This window comes from Bos javanicus, chromosome 17, assembly GCF_032452875.1.
Source record: "Bos javanicus breed banteng chromosome 17, ARS-OSU_banteng_1.0, whole genome shotgun sequence".
In the NCBI taxonomy this organism is placed as follows: domain Eukaryota; kingdom Metazoa; phylum Chordata; class Mammalia; order Artiodactyla; family Bovidae; genus Bos; species Bos javanicus.
The window spans coordinates 51,225,588-51,252,800 of NC_083884.1; the positions used below are offsets into that span (position 1 = coordinate 51,225,588).

Consider the following 27,213-nt stretch of genomic DNA (forward strand, 5'->3'; position numbering starts at 1 on the left):
ACGTTCAGCTCCTCTATCCATGGGATTCTCCAGGCAAGAATACTGGAGTGGGTAGCCATGCCCTTCTCCAGGGGACCTTCCTGACCCAGGTACTGAACCTGGGTCTCCTGCCCTGCAGGCACCATCCGAGCCAGCAGGGACACCTGCCCTGAGGCATGCCATGGTCCAAATAAAGCTACCCCCTGAGGCAGAGCTGGGAGCTCTCTGTTCAGAAGAGCTGACTCTCCCGCCATGAGGACCTCTGTGTCACAGCACCAAAGCTGGGGTGGGGACAACGGCCCCCTTCTCCATGGTGACCAGTGAGGCACTGGGTGGGGATGGACGCCCCTGGGTTTCTGGCTGCGCCCCCCCTGCATGGAGCTCCTTCCACCAGCCACGAGGGCGAGGCAGCCTGCCAACCTGGTGCACGTTGGCCAGCCTCCCAGCAGCCCCGATGAGGAGGGGAGCTCAGTTCTCTGACCACACCTCCAGGAATACCTCTGCATCGTGGAGCTGGGGACAAGCAGCTGGCTGGGAGATGCCCGCGGCTTCCTCCTCCAGGTCAAACCAAATTCCTGGAGTCTTAGGGGAGGGGCCCTGGCTTCTCGGCCACATGTGCCTCCCCCTCCCCAAGTGGAGCTTCGGTCACCCCAGCTGGGGGTGGGGGAGCAGGTCAGAGTTCAAGCAGCTCAGACTCTTGCTCTTCTTAGTGATTTTAGATTTTCTGCAATAAATCTTGCCCCATTTGCTATATGCCCTTGGCACCATTTCCAGGGACTCTAAATGATTGTTGATAATTTGATTTTCCCCCAGTTAAGTCACTGTTCTACTGTGGGGAAGACCTGCTGCTCCTTCTGGCCATTCTGGAAGTACTTTTTGTATTGGTAGTTGGTTGACGAGCCAGGTAGGGGGTCCCCTGCCCACCCTTACTGCCCACCCTCCCCTCCAGAGGCAAAAACCCTGTGAGCTCTCTGCCGGAAAAGCTCTTCTGCAAAGCTAATACTTCACTGAAAGAAAAAAAAAAATTGTGATGCTGTCATTTTCTCCCTGGGGTGTTTTTTAACCGTTTTCAGCAATGTTACTCGAGTGACAATTCTGAGAACCGGCTCACAGGTGCAGGAGAACCTGGCTGATCAGAGTGGCTCTGAATTAGACCAGCAGCCTCGCAGGACACACGCTGTGGCTCTTGATGTTTCTCCACTTAGAAATAAGGGGCTTTCTCTCCATTTTATCGCCCAGCTGCTTACGAATTATATCAGGGCTACTGTTCAAATCACATCTTAAAAATTATTTTCAAAATCCACAGAAACAGGTTTCAAGGTCTCTCTGGCTTCAGCCAACTTAGACCAGCCCCCTCTCACTTAATTAATCCTCTAATAATATTGGAGTCTTTCATCTTGCCAGCACAGCACCAGAAGTCCTGGGATTATCTCTGTTAGCTGCTTGCCAGGCATCCACGCGCCTTTAGAAACTCATGGTCGGGTCTGCAGACTCATCCAATCACAGGCTGGCCTTCCTCGGTTTCCTGGGAAACGGACTCACATCGCTACTTCACATCACACAGGAAACTTGAAAAAAAAAGACCCCGCAGCGTTTCCTTTCTGTCAATAATTCTAACTCACTAAAATACATCCTCATTAAAAAATAATAATGTCATATCAACAATAAACAGAGCAGGCAGCAGGACAAGGAATGGCATTTTAATCCTGTGCTTTCTCGTGGAAGCAAAAGCGAGACCTGAACAGGAGCCCCGAGGCCTTCACCATGGCCCCATGTGTCCCAAGATGGGGCGGGCGCACTCACCCTCTCCCTAGAGGAACAGCGAGAAGCTGAAGGAACAGCTCTGAGTCTCCCCTCTCCATTCTGTGCCATGGTTTTGTTGTGTCCCAGCGAAGGAAATGGCAACCCACTCCAGCGTTCTTGCCTGGAGAATCCCAGGGACCGGGGAGCCTGGTGGGCTGCCGTCTATGGGGTCGTACAGAGTTGGACACGACTGAAGCGACTTAGCAGTGGCTTTGGGGGCCACCTGGTGGGCCCACGGCCCCGTCCCCCAGGGAAGCACTCAGCTCTTCCGGGAGCGGCGGGAAAACTCCCAGGGCGGGTTCCCATTGGCTCACTGACCTTGAACCTCCATGAGCCACCCGCCTCCTCCACTGGCTGCTCTGGGACCCCGAGGTGAGGGGTCAGGTCCCTCGGCGATGCAGAGGGAAGGGCCCCAGGACATTGGACAGCAGACACCACACTCAATTAGGGCCTCTGTCCTTGGAAACCTCCCCACGGAGGTCGGCATGGATGTGGCATGTGTCCCACGGAGGACACCGTCTCCTCACCCTGACTGAGCTCACCATCAGACCCTCGGTCTGGGGGCCTGCGCCATAGTCTCGGGCAGTCTGCAGTGCCTGGGCCTTCCACACTCCCGGGCACTGCAGCATTCTCCACAGAACACAGAGCATCCCCTGGGGGCTGTGTAAACCTGATCTGGGAGGGGATGGAGTGTAGACCAGTCCTTGGAAGGAGATGGAGTAGAGCTGTCCTGGGAGGGGTTGGAGTGTAGACCTGTCCTTGGAAGGAGATGGAGTATAGACCTCTCCTGAGAGGGGATGGAGTATAGACTGGTCCTTGAGATGGGGCGTAGACCTGTTGCGGGAGGGGATGGAGTGTAGACCTGTCCTGGGAGGCAATGGAGTGTAGACCTGTCCTGGGGGGCAATGGAGTGTAGACCTGTCCTGGGAGGGGATGGAGTGTAGACCTGTCCTGGGAGGCGATGGAGTGTAGACCTGTCCTGAGAGAGATGGTGTGTAGACCTGTCCTTGTAGGGAATGGAGTGTAGAGCTATCCTGGGAGGGGATTGGGTGTAGACATGTCCTGAGAGAGGAGATGGTGTGTAGACCTGTCCTGGGAGGGGTTGGAGTGCAGACTCCTGAAGCCAGAGTACAGTGGATTCATGTCCTGGGACTCACTCAGGCACAGGGACAGGCAGGGGAGCAGAGCCTCTGGGAGGAAAGAGCTGGCTCCCGCTGCCCAGCTTGACCCCCGTGGACACGCTGAGCTCTCCGTGGTCTTGTGGAGGTGGGCCCTGGGGTAGTCCACACCCAGGTGGTGGGGGGAGAGAAAAGGGAGACAAACAGGTGAGATGTGCCACCCGCCTTAGATGGCCACTCCTCTCCGCTCAGCCCTGCTGCCCACAGCCACCCCCATGCCCATGTCCCTCCCCCGCCCTGTGGCCCCCACCCCCCCGTGGCCCACACCCCCATGGCCCTCCCCGACCCTGTGTCCCTCCCCTACCCCGTGGCCCCCAGTCCCCACCCCCATGTGGCCCTCCCTCCCGTGTGGCCCCCTCACACCCCGTGTGTCCCTCCCCCACCCTGTGGCCCCACCCCTGTGTGTCCCTCCCCCACATCCGTGTGTCCCTCCCCCACCCTGTGGCCCCACCCCTGTGTGGCCCTCCCCCCACCCTGTGGCCCCCACTCCCGTGAGGCCCTCCCCCACCCTCCACCCCCGTGTGCCCCTCCCCCACCCTGTGGCCCCACCCCCTCGGCCCCAACCCCCGTGTGGCCCTCCCCTCCCCCGTGGCCCCCTCCCTCCTCGACACCCCCCATTCTCCGTGGCCGCTCCTCCCGCCAGGGCCGCCCCTTCAAGACCACCCGCATACCCTCCCACGCCAGCCCCCTTCCACGCGCTCCTTGAGCCCCAGGCCTCCCCTGTCCTGGCCGCCTGGCTGAGCCTGTTTCGTCCGTCCGCCCGCCCACAGGTCACTGACTCCGAGTCCGAGGACGCGCCACCCCAGCATTCGTTCGTCAACCACTACCTGAGCGACCCCACCTACTACAACTCATGGAAGCGGCGCGCGGGCGCGGCCCCGCACAGATACGAGGCGGTGGCGGGAGCGGAGGCTGGGCCGGCCCCGCGCGCGGTGGTCACCACGCAGAGCGCCGTGTTCGCGCCCGCGGCCCGCGGCGCCCGGACTCCGCTCACCGGCTTCTCGTCCTTCGTGTGAGCTGAGCGGCCGCCGTGTCGAGACAATCACTTCCTGGAACTGGGCTCGAGCTGGGTTGAGAGGATCTGACGCTGATGGTTGATTTCACCCCCTGTGAACACGATTTCAATTAGGAACGTTTTTTTAACTGGCTTTTTGTAACATCGCTGCAGGAAGCAGGTTTCTTTGATTTTCTTTTCTTTTTACGAGAAGGTGTGTTTCGCCGGGTGCAAGGGCTCGGCACCCCGACCTGGGAAGGCCTGAGTCCTGGGGGCCTGGCTTCTCCATCGTGCAGCCCGGGAAGGCTGGGGGGAGGGGGCGGGGGCCCTCCAGGCCTCTCCTCTCTCTGCTCTACCTCCTGCCTGAGAACCAGCGCCCACCGGGGACTCCCGGCGCGAGGAGCAGGTGTCTGACCTGGGCCCGGGGCCTCCCGACCTTGAGTGTCCGTCTCTGAAATGTCCTCAGTCGGCAGCTTTAGGCGAGGAGCCGGCTTCACAGTTCCTGGCAACAGGGCAGCAGAGGCCAAGGCTCATTCCAGGGGTGAAATACTCGGGGCTTTCCCGCTTCGGTCCTTTCTTTCAACCCCCATCATCCAGGAGCGGGAAGCGTCCCATCTGGAAGCCACCTCCTGCCCCCGCCACCGGCCCCCCCAAGCTCCTCCCAAGTGCACAGCACAGGCCCGCCTGCCCCGCCCCGAGGAAACGAGACAGCGGCCGCAGAATCGCTGGTTGTGTAAGAGGTGTGCATTGTTAACCAGAGTATTTTTTAAATCTTTTTATCTTTTTTTAAAATATGCCACATGAAATGAATGCGTCTCAGCTGTCTGCAGTGCCTTTCTGTTCATTGTTTAGCTTTGTCCGCGGGAAAGACAGAGCCGCGGCGTCTCCAAGTAAAGCAGAACGGCTCTGAGAAAATGGGGTCCCCAGTCCCCCCCCCCACCCCGCCCTGTGCCCCCCAGGCCCTCCCGTGCGGGTGGTCGTGCCCTTCCTTGGCGCAGCGCTGTGGTCCCGCCCCCGACCCCCGGCCAGCTCTTCGCCTTAACGGGTTTTCTGGAAACCTTTTTTCCCTGTAATTGTTATTATTTTGTTTTCGTTTATTTTTAGCTAAATGGAAGTAGCTTGAGCTGCTCTGAAAATGAGTCCAAGCTGTAGCCCCGCCCCCAGCGCATCATAGCCCCGCCCCCAGCGCGTCACATCGCTTTTGTGCAGTGAGTGGGAGGTGCAGGTGGTCAAGCCCCAGCCCTGGTCCCAGTCTAGAATTTTCCAGGGTGTGCCCGCAGGGCCTGTGGGAAGGCCCCGTGACCAGCCTGGTCAGCAGGGGCCTGTCCACACCCCCAGCACAGGGGAGCAGGGCCGGTCCGTCCTCCTGGGGGGCCGGCCTGTCCCCGAGCCAGCGCCTGGCCAATGCCAGTAAGGATCCTGTCTCAGGGCCAGGCTGTATCACGTGGTCTGTGGGGTCTCTCCTTCCCTCTTCCCGCCTCCTCAGGGCAGAGGGCCATCTTGACCCTCTGCTTTCGGAGTTGCAGAGTGTGACCCCAGGAGACCAAGAAAAGTTTGTGTTGTGTGAGGAAAAAAAAAAACACCTTTTCTGTTTTAGAGTTTTGTGTTGGATAGAAAACCCTTTTCGGTTTCTCCAAAAGTAGAGGTAGGAGGTGTGGAAAAGTTCCTTTCTTGCCGCCCCCCTTCCTCCACCCATCCCCCTCCCCCTGGCCCCCCTCCCCCTCCCTCCATCTCTCCTTTCTCTCCTTCCTTCTCTGAGTGGAGGGGAAACGTTCTAAACCAAAAATCCTGGATGCTCCGCCCAAAGCCTCCCCTGCAAAGACTAGCCCCCCATCTCCCTGGACAGGCCGGCCTCTGTCCTCTCGGGCCCCAGATGGGGAGTGGACAGGAAGCCGCGGGGCTGCACCTCGAATTTCTTGGGAGACAAGCAGTGGACAGAGAACGTGGACACACTCTGCCTTCGCGCTCTGCCCTCTAAGCCATAGGGAGCCTTGCCTAGCTGACGGGAGCGTGCCGGAATGTCCTGGCACAAGGACAGTTTGGTTTGAGGTGTGTGTCCCGCTCTGGGGTTTTGTGACAGCAGCACCTTTTCCCCAGGCTCCTTACACTTCCTGTTCTCTCTGCTTGGAGCCCAGTGTTCGGGACGGAACTGTGGGCCTGAGGCTGCGGCTCACGGCTGCCATGGGCCTGAGGCTGCGGCTCGCGGCTGCCATGGCACTGGCACTGGTGCCTGGCCCCGTGGTCCCAGGGCTCTGGGGCGTGAGAGCTGCTGGACCCAAGGGAGAACTGGGTGTTTCTGGTTAGATTTCAGCTTCCAGACCGTGTGACATTGAGAAGCGTGGGTTCCTAACCTCTCCTCTTGAGGGAGGGAAAAAAAACAAAATCACATGATAGGGAAATGGATATTGGATTGTAATCCTGGTTCTGAACCCAGGACAGGCACCATTTCTCTAACGGAGGCAGGAGGCTTGTCCTCTCCTGCCTGCTCCCGCAGCAATGCCCTGCAGATGTGCAGCGCTCGGCCTCGCGGGGACCCCATCCAGGGCCCGGCGATGGACAGGCGAGCTGCCCTTCCCGTGAGGACCACGGCCGCAGGGCCGCACTCTCTGCCTGAGCAGCAGAGATGGGTGTGCCCAGGCTTCCCCCTCCCCCGCCGGGGCTCCCAGGTTTCCAGGCCGGTGAGCGGCAGGGCGGGGCCGTGGACAGTCCCCACACCTGGCGGCCGTGGAGCACGTCTCCTGGATCTCCTGCACCTCCTCCCTCTGAATAAATCAGCCCAAAGAGAGGCCCTCCCATCCCCAGCCATGATTTTAAGGAGCCCTTGGTACACGCCGTCATGGAGGAAAACGAGCCGTGGGGCAGCGTTGGGGGAGACCATGGGGGGCGGCACGCACTCCGCGAAGCCCTGTTGATGCTGCCCTTGCCCTTGACGGCGACCGGACCGCAGCATGTTTGCGTGATGGTTCTAATGGTTCATGGCATGGTTTTCGGTTTTTACAAATTCCTGGCACACAGCGTAGTTAGGATTAGGGTGGCTTCTCCCAGCGAGTCGTCAGTCCGCATATCCAGACGCCACTCTCTGGCTCAGCATCTGCCATGTGGACCGTCAGAGAGGTGGGATCAGGAGGGAACCCTGGGACTGGTCGGCGGCCACGCCTCGTTCCCTGTCAGCCTCACCTGCTGGTTTATTGGGGGCTTGGGTCAGTCCTGAACTTTTCCTGGCCGCATTTTCTGAAATTGTGCAGAAAACTAGATCTCCTTTAAAAACAAAAACACTTGTAGGAAGAGAGGTGCTATGGGTTCGATTTTTAATAAAAGCATCATTTTGTTCCTTGTGTGCCTGTGCTTTTCTTCAGTGAGTGTGCACGCAACGACTCAGGGGTTCTCGGGCTGAAGGAATGCTGAAAGGCCAGCCCCACGCCGTGTGGAGGCCACGCGGCCCTGCCCCTCCCGGAAAGGCAGGTGTGGACGCTGGGGGCAGGTGAGGTCGGAGGGGCTCAGCTGGAGCTCTCCCAGGGAGAGGCACGCCCGGGAGCAGCCTGGCGGGTCGCCAGGGCCTGAGGCAGGCAGCGTGGGGCCCGCACCCCCTGGAGTGGACAGTGGCCACCCTCACCTGCCCCCGGCATGCCCTCTGAAGGCTCCACAGGTGCTGAAAGGGAGACTGCTCCCAGCCAGCCACAGACCGGACGCGGGGGAGGCACTCACTCCGTCCCCTCTGTGAGGGTCCCGCCGGCTCAGGCAGCCTGAGCGCCTTCCCGCCCGCTCCAGCTGCTGTGTGTTCCCGGGTCCGCCGGGAGGGCTCAGCCTTCCCCTCGTCCTCAGGGCCTGCCGGCCGCAGAGGGCGGTTCTCCACACGGCACTCAAAACTCCCAGTGCCCGCGCCCTGCCAGGCCCGGGGGCACAGACTCTCTGGGAGTCGGGCCCAGGTATCCAGTTTTCTGGGCTGATGCTGCCCAAGGAAGATGTGTGCTGGGAGGACCGGGCCGGGGGCAGGAAGGAGAAGCGGACCGCAGTTCTGGTGTCACTCCAGAAGCAGCCACCAACGGAGCAAGCAGTGCTGACAGCCAGGGGTGAGCGCCTCCTTTGTCTCTTCACACCTTGTCCACCTACTTCTGCCCTGCCCCCCATAGATGCAGAGTTAAGGTCAGCCCACATTCCGTGTCGGGGACGCCCCAGCTGCCGTGTGGAGGGCGCCGGCCGCCCCGCGTGTCCTCACGCACTCCCCACGTTTGCCCGTCACAGGCTCCACCAGGCCCTGCAGGGGGCTCCACGGGGTCCCCACGGGCATGGAGAAACACGCCCAGGGTGAAGCCATTTGCCCCAGGCGGACACGAGGCAGTGGCAGGGCCCAGAGCGGGTGGAACCTCTGAACGCCCGCCTTCCCGAGGACGTCGGCCTCCCCCAGTGTCCCCCTCCCACACCCGCCCCAGCCCCATCAGGGACAGCCAGCCTCGGGAGGCAGGGTCGCTGCCTGCAGCTCAGGGCCGGCCTGGTGGCCTCGCCCACACAGAAAGGCGCCTGAAACCCCGGTCTCACCCTCCCACGTGCCCGCCTCCTTCGTTGAGGAGAAAGGGCAGGAGTTCACCTGCACAGCCTGGCCGTTGGTACCCTTACGCTGTTACTGTGTGCGTGCTCAGTCACGTCCTACTCTCTGTGACCCCTGGACTGTAACCATCCGTGGGAGACTCCAGTCAAGAGTACTGGAGACGGTTGCCATTTCCTTTTCCAGGGGATCTTCCCAACCCATGTCTCCTGTGTCTCCTGCATTGGCAGGCAGATTCTTTATCACAGGCCCATAGGTAGGTACGCTTGTGTCATCGTTTAGATTCCACATGGTGGTACCGTATGGCGTTTGTCTTTCTCTTTCTGACTTACCTCACGTGGTATGATCCTCTCTAGTTGACCCACGTTGCTGCACATGGCCTCATTTCACTCTCTTCGAGGCTGAGCAGTGTCCACTGTATCATACCCCACGTCTTCCGTACCCATTCCTCGGTCAGTGGGCACGGAGGTTGCTCCCATGTCTTGGCTGTTGTGAATTGTGCTGCTGTGAACACGCATCTTTTTGAATTAGAGTTTTGTCTGGATGTATGACCAGAAGTAGGATTTCTGGATCATATGGGAACTCTTCATGCTGTTCGTGGGATTCTCAAGGCAAGAATGCTAAAGTGGTTTGCCATTCCCTTTTCCAGTGGGCAACGTTTTGTCAGAACTCTCCACATGACCCGTGCGTCTTGGGTGGCCCTACAGGGCATGGCTCACAATTTCACCGAGTTGGACGAGGCTGTGATCCATGGCATGCTGCAGTCCATGGAGCTGCAAAGAGTCGGACGTGACTGAGCGACTGAACAACAACGTGGCCACACTTTAGTTTTCATGAGCTATTTTTAAATGGCCCAGCCAGGAGTGTCCTAAGTTGGCATCGCTGTGCCCACCCACCCAGAGCATTTGGGGGTGGCTCAGATAAATGGAGGAGAAGGCATGGCAACCCACTCCACTACTCTTGCCTGAAAAATCCCATGGGCGGAGGAACCTGGTGGGCTGCAGTCCGTGGGGTCTCGAAGAGTCAGACACGACTGAGCAACTTCACTTTTACTTTTCACTTTCATGCATTGGAGAAGGAAATGGCAACCCACTCCAGTGTTCTTGCCTGGAGAATCCCAGGGACAGAGGAGCCTGGTGGGCTGCCATCTATGGGGTCGCACAGAGTTGGGCACGACAACCGACGTAGCAGCAGCAGCAGATAAATGGTAACAGGGACCAGTTGGCCCCCTGCGTACACGTGCCCCCTCCTCCCCACACCTCACCCTCCTCCCCCGACCTGGAGGCAGTGATCATCTCAGCCCAGCAGTGTGCCTCCTGGACCACCGTCCTCTGGGCAGAGGGCCCAGGGCACAGGAGCCCCGCAGCACCAAGAAAAGGCAGTTCTGAGGTGGTGACAAGGCCTCTGCGGACGTCCCGAGGAAGCTGAAGTTCCGCGTGCTTGTTGCCGATTGCTGTGACGCTCACAGATGGTGTTAGAGGCCTGGCTTTGCCGTGAAGTGGAACCATTTTCAGACCCTTCATTCAGAAGCACAGACCTTCTGATCAACCAGCCCGTTTTCCGAACATGATCCGTTCGCCAGACGCCTGTTTTAAAATGATTTGAACACGTCCCCGGCTTTGCTTGTACAAGTGCCTTAGGGTTTGCCAAAGTCTCTTTCCCTTTAATAGCTAGAGTCAATTAACAGCCAGCATGGGCGAGAATTCCAAGCTGTTAATTCTGGACTCTGCGGTCTTAAAACGTCCCGCTTCTCCTCAGATAAGACAATATTCTGCAGTCATTAAGCAAACCACGACATTATGGGGTTGAATCTGATCCAGACTCAAATCATTTAATAAAAAATTCATATTTCTAAGGCATCTTGAACACATTTCTGTGGAATTCTCCAACCAGCCACTGGCATAATTGACCTACTGACTTGAGAGGTCCAGACAGCACCATGGAACCCCCGAAGGGAGCCCAGAAGAAATCTGGTGGAGTCCTGGATCTGCAGGGACAGTCCTACGCCCTCTCAGTCTTTGGGAATGTTTTTTTGAGATTGTTGAAGGCTGAAAGATTGGGGGTTTGCAGCTCCAGAGATGACGGGTGACAGAAACCAGAGGCTCAGCAAGACCTCTGGGGGCATCTCTGTTGGAGAGAGGGGGCCACACAGCCTCCCAGGGACCCCCAGTGAGGGGGGCTCATCTGCATCTCGGGAGCACCCCCTCACCATCTACCTCAGTGGCACCCACCCCCACTCCCAGTGTGGGCCCGCCCACCATTAAGCCCAGAGATGAGGCCTTCCCCGCCCCGGTCACCCCCCGCCCAGACGTCACCCCAGTGGGAAATGAATCCTTCTACACCCACACAGTGCAGCTGTTTCAGTGAGGCAGACTCACATACAGGGGTACAAAGCAATCTCCCAAGTTACACTGTTCTTGTTCCACAAGACAAGTGTGCTCCTGCATGTGTGTGTCCACTGGCACACGTGCACACACACACCTGTGCAAAAGGTAGAGAGACTCTCTGGAAAGATGCCTGGGACTTGGGAACAGTTCGCTCTAGAGAGGGGACAAAGGAGAGGAGCCAGGGGAGGGAGACTCACCCTGGCGGCCTTTGTGCTTCTCACCAGGAGCATCTATGATCCTCTCCTGTTAAAGGCTTGGGGCTGCAGCTCCGAGCCGACTGGGCACCCCCACCCCGCCCCCACCCCCAGCTCCTGCCTTCTCCCAGCACCCAGGGCAGTGAGCATCAGCAAGCATTGAAGACCATGGGCCACTTCCTAGCTGTGTGGTCTTGGGGGAAACACTAGCCCTCTCTGCTCTTTTTCCTTCTAATATAACTCAGTTATTGTGAGGCTTAAGGGAGAAAAGGGCGGGAAGACAGTTTGCAGACTCCGGTGATAATGTTGGTGTTGGTTTATTCCTGGGGTCACCACTGCCACCATCTCAGGGGACCTTGAGCAGGAAATGGAGGCCAACCTGGTGTCCATGGGAGGACAAGAGCAGGGGACAGGCCACACGGTGCCCGCACGTAGGCTTTGAAGAAAAACAGCCCCGTTCCAAAAAGAACTCAGGGCAGTGGCTTCAGCCAGTTCACACTGAAATTGCACTGGCGGGCAGTGCTCCATTTCAGGACAACTTATGGTCTTTTGGCAAAGAAACAGTGCTTGTGTGAGTCCCAGCTGTCATTCAGAATCCTCTCTGTATTAACAAGCATCATGTATTTTTTCAACCCATTTTTGAAGTTTCAGAAATATATACTTATCTAACTCAAGATTTGAAAACTTAAGTGGCTAAACCCCCTACAGAGTCCTTTGCCCCGTTATGTCCTCCTGGTCCTGGCTTCCTGAGTAGCCTTTAATTCTGATCGTCTTTCATCACGTCAAGGACAATCACCACTAAATTTCATGTTTGAATTTTCTGTTGCCTTCAAATGAATCAGAATCTAGCTTGTACTAATGCTGGAAACGCACTGGAATCTCAATGAGGCTACACCAAGTCCTGGTGGCTATTAGCAGAGATGATTGGAAAGCAGGGAGATGGATGGCGGGTGGGGAGAGCCCACGCGTAGATGAGGTCGTGGTCCGCACGACTCCGATGCCCGTGTCTGCTCCCAGAGAGGGGCTGCCTCTGCCAGATCCACCACCAGCCAGCTCGTCTGTGCTCTTTGATGTGCTGCTTCCATCCAGCCGACGGGAAGAGACTGTTCACACGCCAGGCCTCAGGAAAGAGCAGGAGGCGGCTGATAGAGGATGAAGTCATGGCAGACTGAGCGGGATCCAAAGGCTTCTGGGGTCGTCTGCGTCCCCCAGAGGCACAGGCTTTGCATGGCCGTCTTCCCAGCTTACAGTTCTCCTGGAGCTAAAATCCCACATCAGCTGCTGTCTGAACCTCAGGCTTATACCAGCTAATTATAATGTAGACTGGGACTGTGGGGGTTATCTGTTTGTTGCTGTTAGTCGCTCAGTCGTGTCTGACTCTTTGAGACCCCATGGACTGCAGCACACCAGGCTTCCCTGTCCTTCACTCTCTCCTGGAATTTGCTCAAACTCATGTCCATCGAGTTGGTGACGCCATCCAACCATCTCATCCTCTGTCACCCTCTTCTCGTCTTCCCTCAATCTTTCCCAGCATCAGGGTCTCTTATAATGAGTCAGCTCTTCGCATCAGGTGACCAAAGGATTGGAGATTCAGCTTCAGCATCAGTCCTTCCAATGAATTTTCAGGACTGATTCCCTTTAGGATTGACTGGCTTGATCTCCTTGCAGTCCAAAGGACTCTCAAGAATATTTTCCAGCACCACAGTTCAAAAGCATTTGTTTACATTTCTCTAAATCAAAACACACCTGCATATTAAGCTCTGTTTTCCAGAGTCATATTCTCTCACCTCTCCAGCCTGTTCAGAGGTCCACACAGGAGCTTTCATAGGATTCTTTCAATACTTCAAAATTGCAACCAAAAGTTACCTCTTTTCCCTAACTTCTTCAGCCATATAGGCCCTTTGCTTCCCACTAAGGTGACATTGGTGTGAAATAACAGCCCCACACTGGGGACACTGCCATGGAGCCTGCAAAAAACAGTGTCTGGATTCACACCTCAGCCCTGTAGTTATTGGCTTCATGACTTGGAGTTGGTTCTCCCATCTGTAAAACACAAGTAATATTCACAAAATGGTAGTTACGAATATTATTATTGTACTCGACTCTTAAAACACTAACAAAAGGAAAGCTAAGTATTTCTCAGTAATCATTAATTCATTCAAGACATCAGTGTCGAGTTCTTTACAATGGTCCACCCACGGGATTGACTTTTAAGTAAGAGGAGCCAGGAATAAACAGCAGGCATAATTAAAAGTAAGCTGTGGAGGCTGCTTGCAATGATAAACAGGAAGGGAAGCAGAAGGACATCCCTGGTGGTCCAGGGGTTGAGATCCGCCTTGAAGTGCAGGAGATGTGGGCTCCAGCCCTGGTCAGGGAACTAGGATCCCATGTGCCACAAAGCCATGAAGCCCACACACCCCAACCACACACCCCACCCACAGAGTCCACACCCCACCTACAGAGTCCACACACCAACCACAGAGTCCAAACCCCGACCACAGAATCCACACTGTGACTACAGAGTCCTCACCCCACCTAGAGAGTCCACACCCCACCTACAGAGTCCACACCCCACCCACAGAGTCCACACCCCACCTACAGGGTCCACACCCCACCTACAGGGTCCACACCCCGACCACAGGGTCCACACCCTGACCACAGGCTCCACACCCCACCTACAGTGTCCACACCCCACCTACAGAGTCCACACCCCGACCACAGAATCCACACTGTGACTACAGAGTCCTCACCCCACCTAGAGAGTCCACACCCCACCTACAGAGTCCACACCCCACCCACAGAGTCCACACCCCACCTACAGAGTCCACACCCCACCTACAGAGTCCACACCCCACCCACAGAGTCCACACCCCACCCACAGAGTCCACACCCCCCCACAGAGTCCACACCCCACCTACAGAGTCCACACCCCGACCACAGAGTCCACACCCCGACCACAGAGTCCACACCCCACCCACAGAGTCCACACCCCCCACAGAGTCCACACCTGGACCACAGAATCCACACCCCACCTACAGAGTCCACACCCTGACCACAGAGTCCACACCCCACCCACAGAGTCCACACCCCACCTACAGAGTCCACATCCCACCTAGAGTCCACACCCCGACCACAGAGTCCACACCCCGACCACAGAGTCCATACTACAGAGTCCACACCCCACCTACAGAGTCCACACCCCACCTACAGATTCCACACCCCAACCAAAGAGTCCACACCCCACCTACAGAGTCCACACCCTGACCACAGAGTCCACACCCCACCCACAGAGTCCACACCCCACCTACAGAGTCCACATCCCACCTAGAGTCCACACCCCGACCACAGAGTCCACACCCCGACCACAGAGTCCATACTACAGAGTCCACACCCCACCTACAGAGTCCACACCCCACCTACAGATTCCACACCCCAACCAAAGAGTCCACACCCCACCTACAGAGTCCACACCCCACCCACAGAGTCCACACCCTGACCACAGAGTCCACACCTGGACCACAGAGTCGACACCCCACCTACAGAGTCCACACCCCAACCAAAGAGTCCACACCCCCCACAGAGTCCACACCTGGACCACAGAATCCACACCCCACCTACAGAGTCCACACCCTGACCACAGAGTCCACACCCCACCCACAGAGTCCACACCCCACCTACAGAGTCCACATCCCAGCTACAGAGTCCACACCCCACCTACAGGGTCCACACCCCAACCACAGAGTCCACACCCTGATTACAGTGAAAGATCCTGAGTGCCGTAACTTAAGACCTGATGCAGCCAAATAAATAAATAAATTTAAAAACAAAAAATAGTGTGCTATTGACAGAGGTTAGATACAGATCATGGCACCAAATACAGATCATGGCACTGAATAGCTGCATATTAGTATGGCCAACTGGTTGTTTTAAATAATTTTTTTGATATGGGTCATTTTTGAAGTTTATTGAATTTGTCACAATATTGCTCCTGGGATTTTTTTTGTTTGTTTTGCCTTGGTTTTTGTTTTTATGTTTTGGGGGATTTTTTGATGACAAGATATGTGGGATCTTAGTTCCCAACTAGAGATCAAACCCACACTCTCTCCATTGGAAGGCAACGTCTTAACCATTGGCCCACCAGAGAAGTCCCAGGCCAACTGATTTTTGACAAAAGTGTAAAAGCAATTCAATGGAGAAAGGCAACTCTTTTTCAGAAATAATTCTGAAGCAGTCAGACCAAAGCTGGAGCAATATGCCAAAGTTAGCTTCACCTGTGTCTCCTCCTTCCTAGTGGTTATAGAGCCCATATCAACGTGAACTCAAAATGGATTCTAGATTTAAGTGTAAAACATAAAATTATACAACTTTTAGAGAAAAAACATAAGACATCTTAGGGGTCCATGTCTGGGTAAAGAATTAGACTTGACATCAAAAGCACAAAAAGAAAAAAATCGATAAACTGGACTTCATCAAAATTAAAAAGGTGTGCCTTGTGAAAGACCACGTGAAAGAGGATGAAAAGCCAAGCCACATACTACAGACACACCACATACGACAGACACACTACATACTACAGACACGCCACATACTACAGGCACACCACATATGACAGACACGCCACATACTACAGCCAAGCCACATACATACGACAGACACGCCACATACTACAGACACACCACATACTACAGCCAAGCCACATACTACAGACACGCCACATATGACAGGCATGCCACATGCATACTACAGACATGCTACATACGACAGACGCTACATACAACAGACACACCACACACTACAGACATGCCACATACATACTACAGACATGCTACATACGACAGACACGCTACATACTACAGCCAAGCCACACACTACAGACACGCCACATACGACAGGCACGCCACATATGACAGACACGCCACATACACACGACAGACACGCCACATACATACTACAGACACGCCACGTATTACAGACATGCTACATACGACAGACACACTACATACTACATACAAGCCGCACGCTACAGACACGCCACATACATACGACAGACACGCCACATACATACGACAGACACGCCACATACATACTACAGGCACGCCACATACATACTACAGACACACCACACACGACAGACACACTATATACTACAGACACGCCACATACTACAGCCAAGCCACATACTACAGACACGCCACATATGACAGACATGCCACATACATATGACAGACATGCCATACATACGACAGACACGCTACATATATACTACAGCCAAGCCACATACTACAGACAAGCCACATACATACGACAGACACGCCACATACTACAGACACGCCACATATGACAGGCATGCCACATACATACGACAGACATGCTACATATGACACACCACACACTACAGACATGCCACATACATACTACAGCCAAGCCACATACTACAGACACTCCACATACAACAGGCATGCCACATATGACAGACACGCCACATGCATACTACAGACATGCTACATACGACAGACACGCTACATACTACAGCCAAGCCACACACTACAGACACGCCACATACGACAGGCACGCCACATACACACGACAGACACGCCACATACATACTACAGACACACCACATATGACAGACACGCCACATACACACGACAGACTCTCCACATACATACTACAGACACACCACATATGACAGACATGCTACATACGACAGACGCGTTACATACATACAAGCCACACGCTACAGACACGCCACATACTACAGGCACGCCACATACATACTACAGACACGCCGCATACTATAGACACGCCACATACTACTAGAAAACATTTGAAAATCACATATCTGGCCAAGGACTAGGATATATAAAGAGCTTTCAAAATCAACAGTAAAATATTCATAAAAATTGAGAAAAAAAATCCAAGTAGAATAATGGGTTAATGCATAAAGAAACAGTTCACCAAAGATGTTCAACATCACTAGCTTTAGGGAAATGCTATGATGAGCCATCAATACACACCTATCAAAACAGCTAAAATAAAAATACTGACAATACCAAATGCTGGTGAGTATGTAGAAAACCTGGATCTCTCCTCAACTGCTGGTGAGAATATCAATGTTTCAGCAGGGCCGTTTCTTAAAAACACTTTAAAAAAAGACCTTTGACACATGACCCAGCAAGTGCTCTGTTGGGCATTTATCCCAGAGAAATGAAAACTTACGTCATCACAAACACCTGTACGTGATTGCTCACGGCACCTTTATTTGTGATAGCCAAAATAAGAAAAAAAAAACCCTGAAACAACCAAATTATCCCATAGTAAGTGACTGTTTAAGTCAGCTCTGGTGCATCCATACAGTGGAATACAGCTCAACAATAAGAAGGCTGAACAGCTGGTGTGAAGAGCACGGATGGGGCTCAAGGGTTTTATGTTGAGTGAAAATAAATAAATTAAAATGATCTGAAAAAGCCACATACTGGGGACTTCCCTGGTGTCCAGTGGTTAATACTTTGCCTTCCAATGCAGGGGGTGCGGGTTCGATCCCAGGTCAGACAACTAAGATCCCACATGCCTCATGGCCCAAAAACCAACACATAAAACAGAAGCAATACTATTTTAAAAACAAATTCAGTAAAGACTTTAAAAAGTGGTCCACATCAGAAAAAAATTTTTAAGCCACAAACTGTATGATTCCACTTACATAACGTTCTTGAAGTGACACGAACATCGAGATAGAAGATTCATGGCTGCCAGGAGCCAGGAGGGTGGGATGGGGAGGTGTTGTCACTACAAGAGGCAGCAGGAGGGCACCGAAGCGTCCGTGCTGGCGTTGCGCTGCTGGTCACCCAAATCCTGAGTGTGATAGAGACCTGGCCACACGTTTCAGCAATGTCGGTTGCCTGGTTTTGCTCCCATACGGTAGTTACGTGAGCGAGGACCGCTGGGGAAGACTCGGTGAAGGTGTGTTACAGTTCTCATGCAGCTTCCTGTGCATCTGTAATCATTTTTAAGTAAGTTTTAAAAATCACAGCGAGGCACCCCGACACATCTACTAGGAGTTGTTGTTTAGTCGCTTGGTCGTGTCTGACTCTTTTGTGACCCCGCAGACTGTAGCCCACCAGGCTCCTCTGTCCATGGGATTCTCTAGGCAAGAATACTGGAGTGGGTTGCCATTTCATTCTGTAGAGGCTCTTCCTGACCCAGGGATCCAACCCGGGCCTCTTGCATTGCAGGCAGATTCTTTACCATCTGAGCCACCAGGGAAGCCCCCAAGGTCACCATCAGATTGTAAACTTGACAGAGGCTTGAGCTTCACAGTCGTAGTTGCAAACGAGGGGCCGCGAGGAAACTTTATTTTCTGTAGCTGACCCGGCTCTCCTCCCTGAAACCCTGCACCATCCCTCAGCAACCACATGACCCTGTAGAATGTCCACAGCCCCCTCCAGTTCGTCCTGCCAAGGAAGAGAGGAGGCAGATGGACCGCGGGGCTGTCTTGGCTCGTTTACTCTCTCACCCGCCCTTAGACACACTCAGCCTGGAGCTGTGCTGTCCAGTACAGGAGCCCCCAGCACATGTGGCTACTTAGATTAATTAAAAACTTAAAATGTACTTCCTCAGACCAGTCACCATTCGGGGGTTCGGCATCACTTGTGGGTAACGCCCGCCATTCTAGCGCAGATGATGGCTCATTTCCATCGTTGGGGACATTGTAATGGACAGAGCACCCGGACTCACAGCCTCTCTCTCCATCACAGGTTGGGATATGGTGGATAATTGTCATAGGAGACTGTTGCTGGACCTCTACCCCTCAATGGGACATTTTTTGGGGAATCTTGAAAGGTGAGTATGTTTCCGAGTCATTCTCCCCCAGCAGTTGCGCCCTTTGGTTTGTCCAGCTGATTCTGGTTCTTTTGTCCTCTGTCTTGGGGCACTCTGAAGTAGAGAGATGGAGTCAGGAAAGCAAAGAGGAAAGAAGCATGGACCCGGGGCAGTTACTGGGTCCCCACGGGAGGAGAGGGCATGCCTGGCCGGAGGAGGAAACAAGGCCCCTTGCCAAGCCCCCAGCCCAGGCGGATTCACAACTCCGGAATTCCAGGCTCCATCTTTGCTCATTTCCTGGAAGCCACATCTGTCCTCTGCTCTGGGGAAGCCACATTCATCTCCATCCAAAGCTGCCTCGGCACCGAGAATGCCGAGGCACAGCCAGGAGCGTGGAGACTGTTTCCACAATAAATCCACCCACTGCGGCTCAGCCCCACTTCTTGGACGAGTTTGGAACGCAGGCGCCAGCTGGTGCTGACTTTTAGGTTGAACCTCACAGACAGCTGTTGAAGACACTGCTTTTCCTGTCCCTGCATGGGGATCTTCACTGGCCAGGAGCTGGTGGTTTCCATTAATGCCTGAGCTCCTTCTGGATGGGCTTCCCTGATGGCCCAGATGGTAAAGAATCCAAAAGACCTGGGTTCAACCTCCTGGGTCAGGAAGATCCCCTGGAGAAGGAAATGGCAACCCACTCCAGTGTTCTTGCTTGGAGACTCCCGTGGACAGAGGAGTCCATGGGGTTGCAAAGAGTCGGACATGACTTAGCAACTAAACGGCAACAATAATTTGAACCCCAACTATGTGCAGGGCCCTGAATCAGGTACAGGGCTAGGGCTCATATTTCCAGAACCTTCTTGGACAGGGCGATAGCTGAGGAAAGTCTTGAGAAATGAGTGGACCCAAGTAGAAGCTGATGCAGACAGAATCCCAGAATCCACTGGGGGAGACGGCCCAGTGTCCCCCAGGCCGAAGGGTGGGTCCCGACATGGGGTTGCTCCTCCTGTCTGTGCTCTTGACCAGAAGCGAGTCAAACACAGCCTCCACGAGCTGACAGCTTCCTTTCCCTCCCTCTAGACCCGAGACAGAAATTAATCACAGCTAATAGGCTTAAAGCCCTTTTTCATATTCATTGTTCATTTCATACTCGGATAGCTTTGAAAAATACCGTTTGGCACCTTGGCAGTCATGCCAGCGTGTAAGATGTGGAAAATTTGCCTCCGAATTGAGGTCCTTTTTAGAACATGAAGACAAGTTAATGCCAAAATACGTGCACCCGTGGTGGCTCCCAAAATACAATTTATCTCTTTGCTGAAGTTAAAATAGCTGTATGTTAAGGCGGCTAGGATCTGAACGGGTTCCCTGTGTAAGACTCCAGGCCTTTCCCAGCTGGTGGCCTCTGTACGGGGTGTGAGAGGTCCCGGGCAGACCCCTCCTGTCCACTGGTCATGAACTACATTTCTACCATTGGCTACTCGTTTGTCCCATTTCCCGCTCACCCCTGGGACATGGGCAGTGACACCTTGGGAACCCTGCCAGCAGGTCCCAGCCACTCAGAGCCCAGCAGGGGGAGGCCCCATGTGGCACCTGCTCAGCCATTCGTGTTTGAGCTGCACTCGCCTTTGAGGCAGAAAGGGCCAGAAGACAGCAGAGTGAACACAGAGTGGAAATTCTTAGAAGTGAAGCTGAAGGGGCCCCTGGGAGGGCAACCGCAGTCTTGTGCCCCGTGCCTGAGCCAGCTGTGGCACACTCAGCCCCAGGTGACAATCAGGAATGTCCCATGCAGCCTGAGGCCAGCCCTGGGAGAGGGCCCACCCCATGGCAAGTGGTGAAGACCCCAGACCACAGCCTGTTCCCTGGAGAGTTAGGAGCTTAGACACCTACCTGCACACCCACGCTAACCCTCCACCAAGGATCCAGACCAGCCCCTCTCCCGCACAGTGACGGCTGCAGCTCACCTGGTCGTTAGGCCCCAGGAAGGTTTATATTCGGAGGCCGGACCAGCAGAAGCAGGAAAGTCAATTCAGGCTTCAAAAACGTGTTTAGACCCATCATGAAATAGAAGTCCTTTTCTTGCTCAATCTGGGCTTCCCTGGTGGCTCAGACTGTAAAGACTCTCCCCACAACACAGAAGACCCAGATTCAATTCCTGGGTTGGGAAGATGCCCTGGAGAAGGAAATGGCAACCCACTCCAGTATTCTTGCCTGAAGAATCCCATGGACAGAGGAGCCTGGTGGGCTCTAGTCCATGGGGTCACAAAGAGTCAGACACGACTGAGCAACTAACACTTTTTCACTTTCACTTTGCTTGCTCAATCTGAGGGATCAGAGTATCTCCTGCTGTTTTAATTCACCTGAACCCTCCCCATCCACCCCCGTGCTTCCACAATTCTGGCTAACAGAGGGTTTGTGCTAGACGCACCCACACGTCCCGTGGGCACTGGCCACACCGACATGTGGAGGCTGCATGGCCGGGACTGTGCTTCAGACATTTGCCCTCGTCCATCGCCAGGGCCCTTCTTCTGCAAAACATCAAGAGGGCAGGGGCCTAGGATGAGTTCGTGAGGGCAGAAGAGTCTGCGGCCGCCAGGGAGGGGAGAGGCGGCAGCTGGGTCTCTCTGCATCCAGGAGCTGGAGCACGTGGACGACGGGGGCGCTGGTCCAGCAGCGTGGGCGTAAATAGCCACGATTTTCTTCGCCCTTTTATAGATCATCGTGTGAAGCCAGATGGGCCCCATCTGCCTCCTCCCCGGCCTGCACTTTATTAGGACGGCCTGAAAGGCTCAGAGCCCACGTGAACTAAGAGCAGGTATAAAAAGATATGGAGCTGGAAGTTACGGCCCCAGGCTTTGGTCATCTGTGAGCTCCACGCACCTGCTGGCCAGGCTGTGAAGTGTGGAGGCCCATCCAGCCGGGCGGGCGGGAAACCCCGGCGGCTGCGGACAAGCTGGGGGTCAGGGCTGGGAACCCTGGGGGACTGCAAGAAAGTGGGGGGCAGGGCTGGGGGACCCTGGGGAGCTGAACGTTGGGAAGTCGCGTCACAGGGCTGGGTCCTGAGCTGGGGTCTCCTGACAGGGTTCTTTATCCTGTTCCCTTGCCTTCACCGCCACTGATCCAGTGTTGACGAGCAGGGCGAGGTCTCTGGCCTCAGTATGCACTCCTTCCAGGCGTGATGGGCAGAGACGGGTTGGCTCCCAGGTGGGAGGCCTGAGCAGACACACGGGGCCACACCTTGATCTCCTGTTCTGATCGCAAGTCTTACTGATGTTTGAACTAGGGCGCCCGCGTTTCCGTTTTGCACCGAGCCCTGCAGGTTTGTGTAAATACTCCTGGGTGGGGAGGAGGCAGATGAGCAGGAAACAAATCAACCAGCGAAGCAGCAAGACAAATGCAGACGGTGATACACTGGGTGGGAGAACGGCAGCGGGCCCCAGGCTAGGGAGCGGGAGCTGGGCAGAGGCTGGGGACTGGCTTGCGTGGAGGGCGCACGTGGGGTCAGGTGTTCTAGAATGCCCCTCGGAGGAGGCAGCCTTAGGACAGAGTGTCCCAGGTGGAGGGCCAGAATGGGCTCCGTGAACCCAGGGAGAAGGCCAGGGTAGCTGGGGTGCAGATAAATCAGGGGAGGCGGGCAGGTCCAGATCCTTAGGGCTTTGTAGATGGGATGGAGCTGGGCTGTGAGTTCTCCGCAGTGAGAAACCACTGAGCGGGGTGATGGGCTGGGACCCACGCACGGGGCGAAAATGGAGGCAGGGAGACCAGCGAGGAGGCTGAGGTCCCGGCGGGAGACAGCGCAGTAGACGTGGAGACGTTGCCTGGACCTGAGAGATTCGGGGGATGACACCAATGAGACTTGCTGCTGGATGGGATGGGGTGTGTTTAAAAACAGAGAGTCAGGGGCAGCGTTGAGGGTTTGTGTCTGTGCAAGTGGGTAGAGGGCAGGAGCGCTGACAGGGAGTTGGGAGGAACAGTCTGACGGGGACAGAGAAGTGAGTTTGGCCACGTTGGGTTAGCCGCCTCGGGGAGACACTGGGTGGACCCTGACACCCATACACACCTAGGCACAGACTCTTCTGAGAAAGGAAAGATTGTTGTTGTTGTTCAGTTGCCCAATTGTATCTGACTGTTTGTGACCCCGTGGACTGTGGCACACCAGGCCTCCCTGCCCCTCACCATCTCCTGAAGTTGGCCCAAGTTCATGTCCGTTGCATCGGTGATGCCATCCAGCCATCTCACCCTTTGATGCCCTCTTCTCCTTCTGCCCTCAGTCTTTCTCATCATCAGGGACTTTCCCAATGAGTCAGCTGTTCGCATCAGATGGCCAAAACACTGGCGTTTCAACCTCAGCATCAGTCCTTCCAGTGAGTATTCAGGGTGGATTTCCCTGAAGATTGACTGTTTGGTCTCCTTGCTGTCCAAGCGACTCTCAGGCGTCTCCTCCAGCACCGTAGTTCAAAGGCACCAATTCTTCAGTGCTCTACCTTCTTTATGGTCCAGTTCTCACAACTATACGTGACCACTGAGAAGACCATAGCCTTGACTATATGGACCTTTGTTGGCAGAGTAATGTCTCTGCTTTTCAATACAATCTCCGCTTTTACACGAACCCTAAAAGAGCCCTGAAAGTAACCAGCGGGCCTCCGTCTCACACCCGACCACCGCAGCCCAGCACAAGAGACTCGGCAGTAAATACAGGATGACGTCCAACGAGATACGGGACAGTCCAGCACAATCTCACCCTCAGCTCTCAGCGTCCTCGATAGTTACTCCGCTGGCCCTGGGCAAGCAGAGGTGCCCTAGTTGAATTCTGAAAGGCAGAGTTATTTGTCTTAGTATCCAGCCTTGGACACGTTCAGTAGCCACTTAATAAACACAATTCTTTCCAGCAGGTGGACCCCTAGAGGTGAATGAGTCCCTCAGGCTCTAGTCCCCAGGGAACATCTCGAGGGCGTCTGTAAGAAAACCCTGAAGATCCGTGGGGTGACCCTCTCCAAGAGAACACTGCTGATGACCCCCATCTGAGTTCTGGTCCCCGATCACAAGACCAGAACCTGAGGAGTTGAATTCTGAAAGGTAAGCAGGCTGGACACTCAAATTCCTGGTAATTCTCAGGGTTGTGTCATCTTGGAACTTCTGTAGATTAGGAAATAAGTTTATACACAGTAAAATGCCCAGGCCATAAGCATGCCGTGAATGAGCTCTGATAAACATATATACCAGGACTCCCTGCCTTTCCAGTGGTTAGACTTAAATCTTCCATTGCAGGGGGTTCAGGTTCGATCCCTGGTCAGGGAGCTAAGCCCACATGCCTCAGGGCCAGAAAACCAAAACATAAAGCAGAAGCCATGTTTTGACAAATTCAGTGAAGACTTTTAAAATGGTACACATCAAAAAAAGTCTTTAAAAGAAAAAAACACACACATACCAGCATGACCACCGCACCACTCAGGACACGGAATAGTTTTATCGCCGTGGGAGATTCCCGGGGCCCCTTTCAAGCCGGGCTGCACACCCCCATGAGGAACCGCCATTCTGACTTCTGTGACTGTAGATTAGTCTGGCTGGCCGCTGACCTTCAGAAATTGGGCTCATCCGGTCTGTATTTTCACATCATCTGTCCCCTTTTGTTACCGCAAAATCGTCCCTCGTATGGATGCTTAGCCATCTCCCGGGCACAGACACCCGAGTTGTCCCCAGTTTGGGGCTAAAACCAACCCTGTTGCCACCATCATTCTCAACAAAGCCTTCTGGGGGCCCACGTCTCCACTTCCCCGGGGCTGATCTCGAGAGGTGGATGCATCGTAGAATTTTTCTGAAGGAACGCAGACGTGGTGCTTTCTGGCCAATCCAAGACGGCCTCCGCCCACTCAGTGCCGACACCGTTGTAAAAAGATAATTCGAATGTTCGCCCAGACGCATCCACCCCACTCTCTCAGCCCAGGGGTTTTACCATCCGTGTGCACACTGTGCTCGGAATTTAATTAACTGTGTTGAGGAAACTGACACCAGGACCAGCTTGGAACGGCTGTAACTCTGAGGGGTTTATGGCCACATATTAAAACCAAAGCCGTGGGGAGACTGGCTCGGAGCCAGACAGATCAGCAGCAAGAAGGGTAAAGATGTGTCAAAAATAAAATTTAATTTTCCAGCTGTGGTTACGAGCAAGCCATTTTCCGGCTTGGCTGTAGGGTCGCAGCCTAACGAAGGAGGCCGGCCCAGAAGGATGCGTCGGAGGCAGGCACACAGCGGAGCGGAGAGGATGTGGCCGGATCTGCCCCGGGCATGGCCCCCAGGGAGGAGGCCAGGTCCGCGTCCTTCTCTGCATAAATCCGCAGGGTCACAATCAAGGGGATCGCCTGGAACGTAGCTAAGTAGATGGCTTTTCAGGACAGGTCGGGCAGAGCAGGAGCTGATTCTGTGTCCACCTTGGAGCAGGGACGGCAGAGCCTGTCCATGGTCAGAGCAGCCGTGGCCCCTGCAGAGCCCGGTCGGCCCCCTCCTTGGCCTGTTCCACCAACTCTGAGCCCCAGGCAGGCCTCTGAAGGAGTTTTCCCTCATTTGTAGTTTCTTTCAGAGGCAAAGGCTCAGGTGAAGACAGGCTTGCTAAGTGTGGTCCTCGGCAAACACGGCTCTCCTGCCTCTCTGCTCTGGGGTGATGACGGGCGGTAGCAAGTGGGGAGACGTCCCCCTCTCGACCTTGAACCCCAGCATGAGGAGGCTCTAGCGCAAAGAGGACTGGCCCAGGAGTCTTGCGTGTGCACGCAGGATGGAAGGCTGGGTCAGTGGCGAGTCGGTGTTTCATTGTCTGATGGACCAGACTGTTTCCCAGCGTCTGCACCGCTTCCCATTCCCACCAGCAGCGGGTGACGGCTCTGATTTCTGCACGTCTTTGCCAACTCTTGTTCGTTTTCAATATTTGTTTGTTTTTGGCCTCGTCCGGCCTTAGTTGTAGCTCGTGGAACAGGCTTCTCTCGTGGGCCCATTCATTGCAGCGCTCGGGCTTAGTTGCCCGGTGGCGTGTGGGATCGTGGTTCCCCAACCGGGGATGGAACCCATGTTCCCTGCGTTGGAAGGTAGATTCTTAACCACTGGATCACAAGGGAAGTCCCCCAACTCCTGTTTCCGTCTGAGTTTCTGATCCTAGCTGTCCTACCTGGTGTGAAGTGGTATCTGATTGTGGCTTTGATTAGCGTTTTCCTGATAGCCACTGATGTTGGTTCTTAAAATTCTTCCCAAATTCCAGAGTCCTATGATTCTGTATTTTGTATTTTGTAACAGGTTTACCTTGCAATGTGGGGGTGTGAAACTCCCAGGTATTACATCTTCATGGTGCCCTCACAGCATCACAAAGAATTTAACCTGCCCCCAAGAAGTCTGGCCCTTCCTTGCCCTCAGCTTTGGGAGATGATCTCAGAGCCCTGGGGATGTCATGCCTGATAGAAGTGTTTGTTTTGCCAGAGGTCCTGTACACGTGCCAGGCGCCTCTGTCCCTGGGACTCTCCAGGCAACTCTACTGGAGTGGGTGACTGTGCCGTCCTCCAGGGGATCTCAGGCCACAGCAAATAGTCAAAATGTGAAATAGGCCTGGGGCTTTGAGTTGGGGGATGTTAACCTCCAGAGAGGCCACACGGAGTTGGCCAAGCCAAGTGCTGGCGTCCAGTGGAAACCTTGGCTTGGGGGAGCTTCCCCAGCTGGTGGCACTGGATGTCACATGAGCCTGGTGGGCTGCAGTCCATGGGGTCACAGAGTCGGACACAACTCAGCGACTGAACGACAACCACAGAACCAAAGCAGGACAGACAGAGGATGGGGAGAGAGGGGCTGGATGAGGAAACTCGCTCTCTGTACCTTTACCCTCTAGATTTATAACAGATGAATTTAGAGAGAATTTTCAGTCCATTGTCCCTGTGTGAAATAAAACCCAAGATTGTAACCCACAACACAAACATTTTAACGGGTTTTCTTTATTGTTTGATGTCCAGTTCATAATTGACTATCCCTTTCATCAGAACAGGCTGTCACTACGGGCTCATAGAGGTGGGGATTGCAGATTGCTTTGTCAAAAGTCACAGGACCATATCAGAGGGCTGAGGCCACCTGTGTAAAGCACGGGGAGTGGGGTCCTGGCCCCCAAAGCCACTTGCTTTCTATAGAGGCCTCTCTTGCTCCACCCGTGAACTAGACTTTGCAGAATCCTGGATTCCTTCTCACCCTTTGGCCACCAACACAATCACAGCAAGTGAACACAGGCAGTGGAAGCCCTCAGTAATGCACAAGATGACCCAGATTTCTAGGGAGTAGAGACGAGCATAACAGTGAA

At 54.6% G+C, this 27,213-nt stretch overlaps 2 protein-coding genes across 3 annotated transcripts in view; one reads left to right on the forward strand and one right to left on the reverse strand.

Moving 5' to 3' along the window:
* The window catches only part of LOC133229255 (protein sidekick-1-like), a 65,728-nt gene extending 58,439 nt beyond the window's left edge, over window positions 1-7,289 (forward strand). The window contains exon 17 of the mRNA XM_061385765.1: window positions 3,731-7,289. Coding sequence (XP_061241749.1) covers window positions 3,731-3,976 — 246 coding nt within the window. The 3' untranslated portion in view covers window positions 3,977-7,289. The remainder of the gene's footprint in view (window positions 1-3,730) is intronic.
* The window catches only part of TMEM132B (transmembrane protein 132B), a 470,837-nt gene that overhangs the window by 415,235 nt on the left and 28,389 nt on the right, over window positions 1-27,213 (reverse strand). The gene's annotated exons all lie outside the window — the stretch shown is intronic.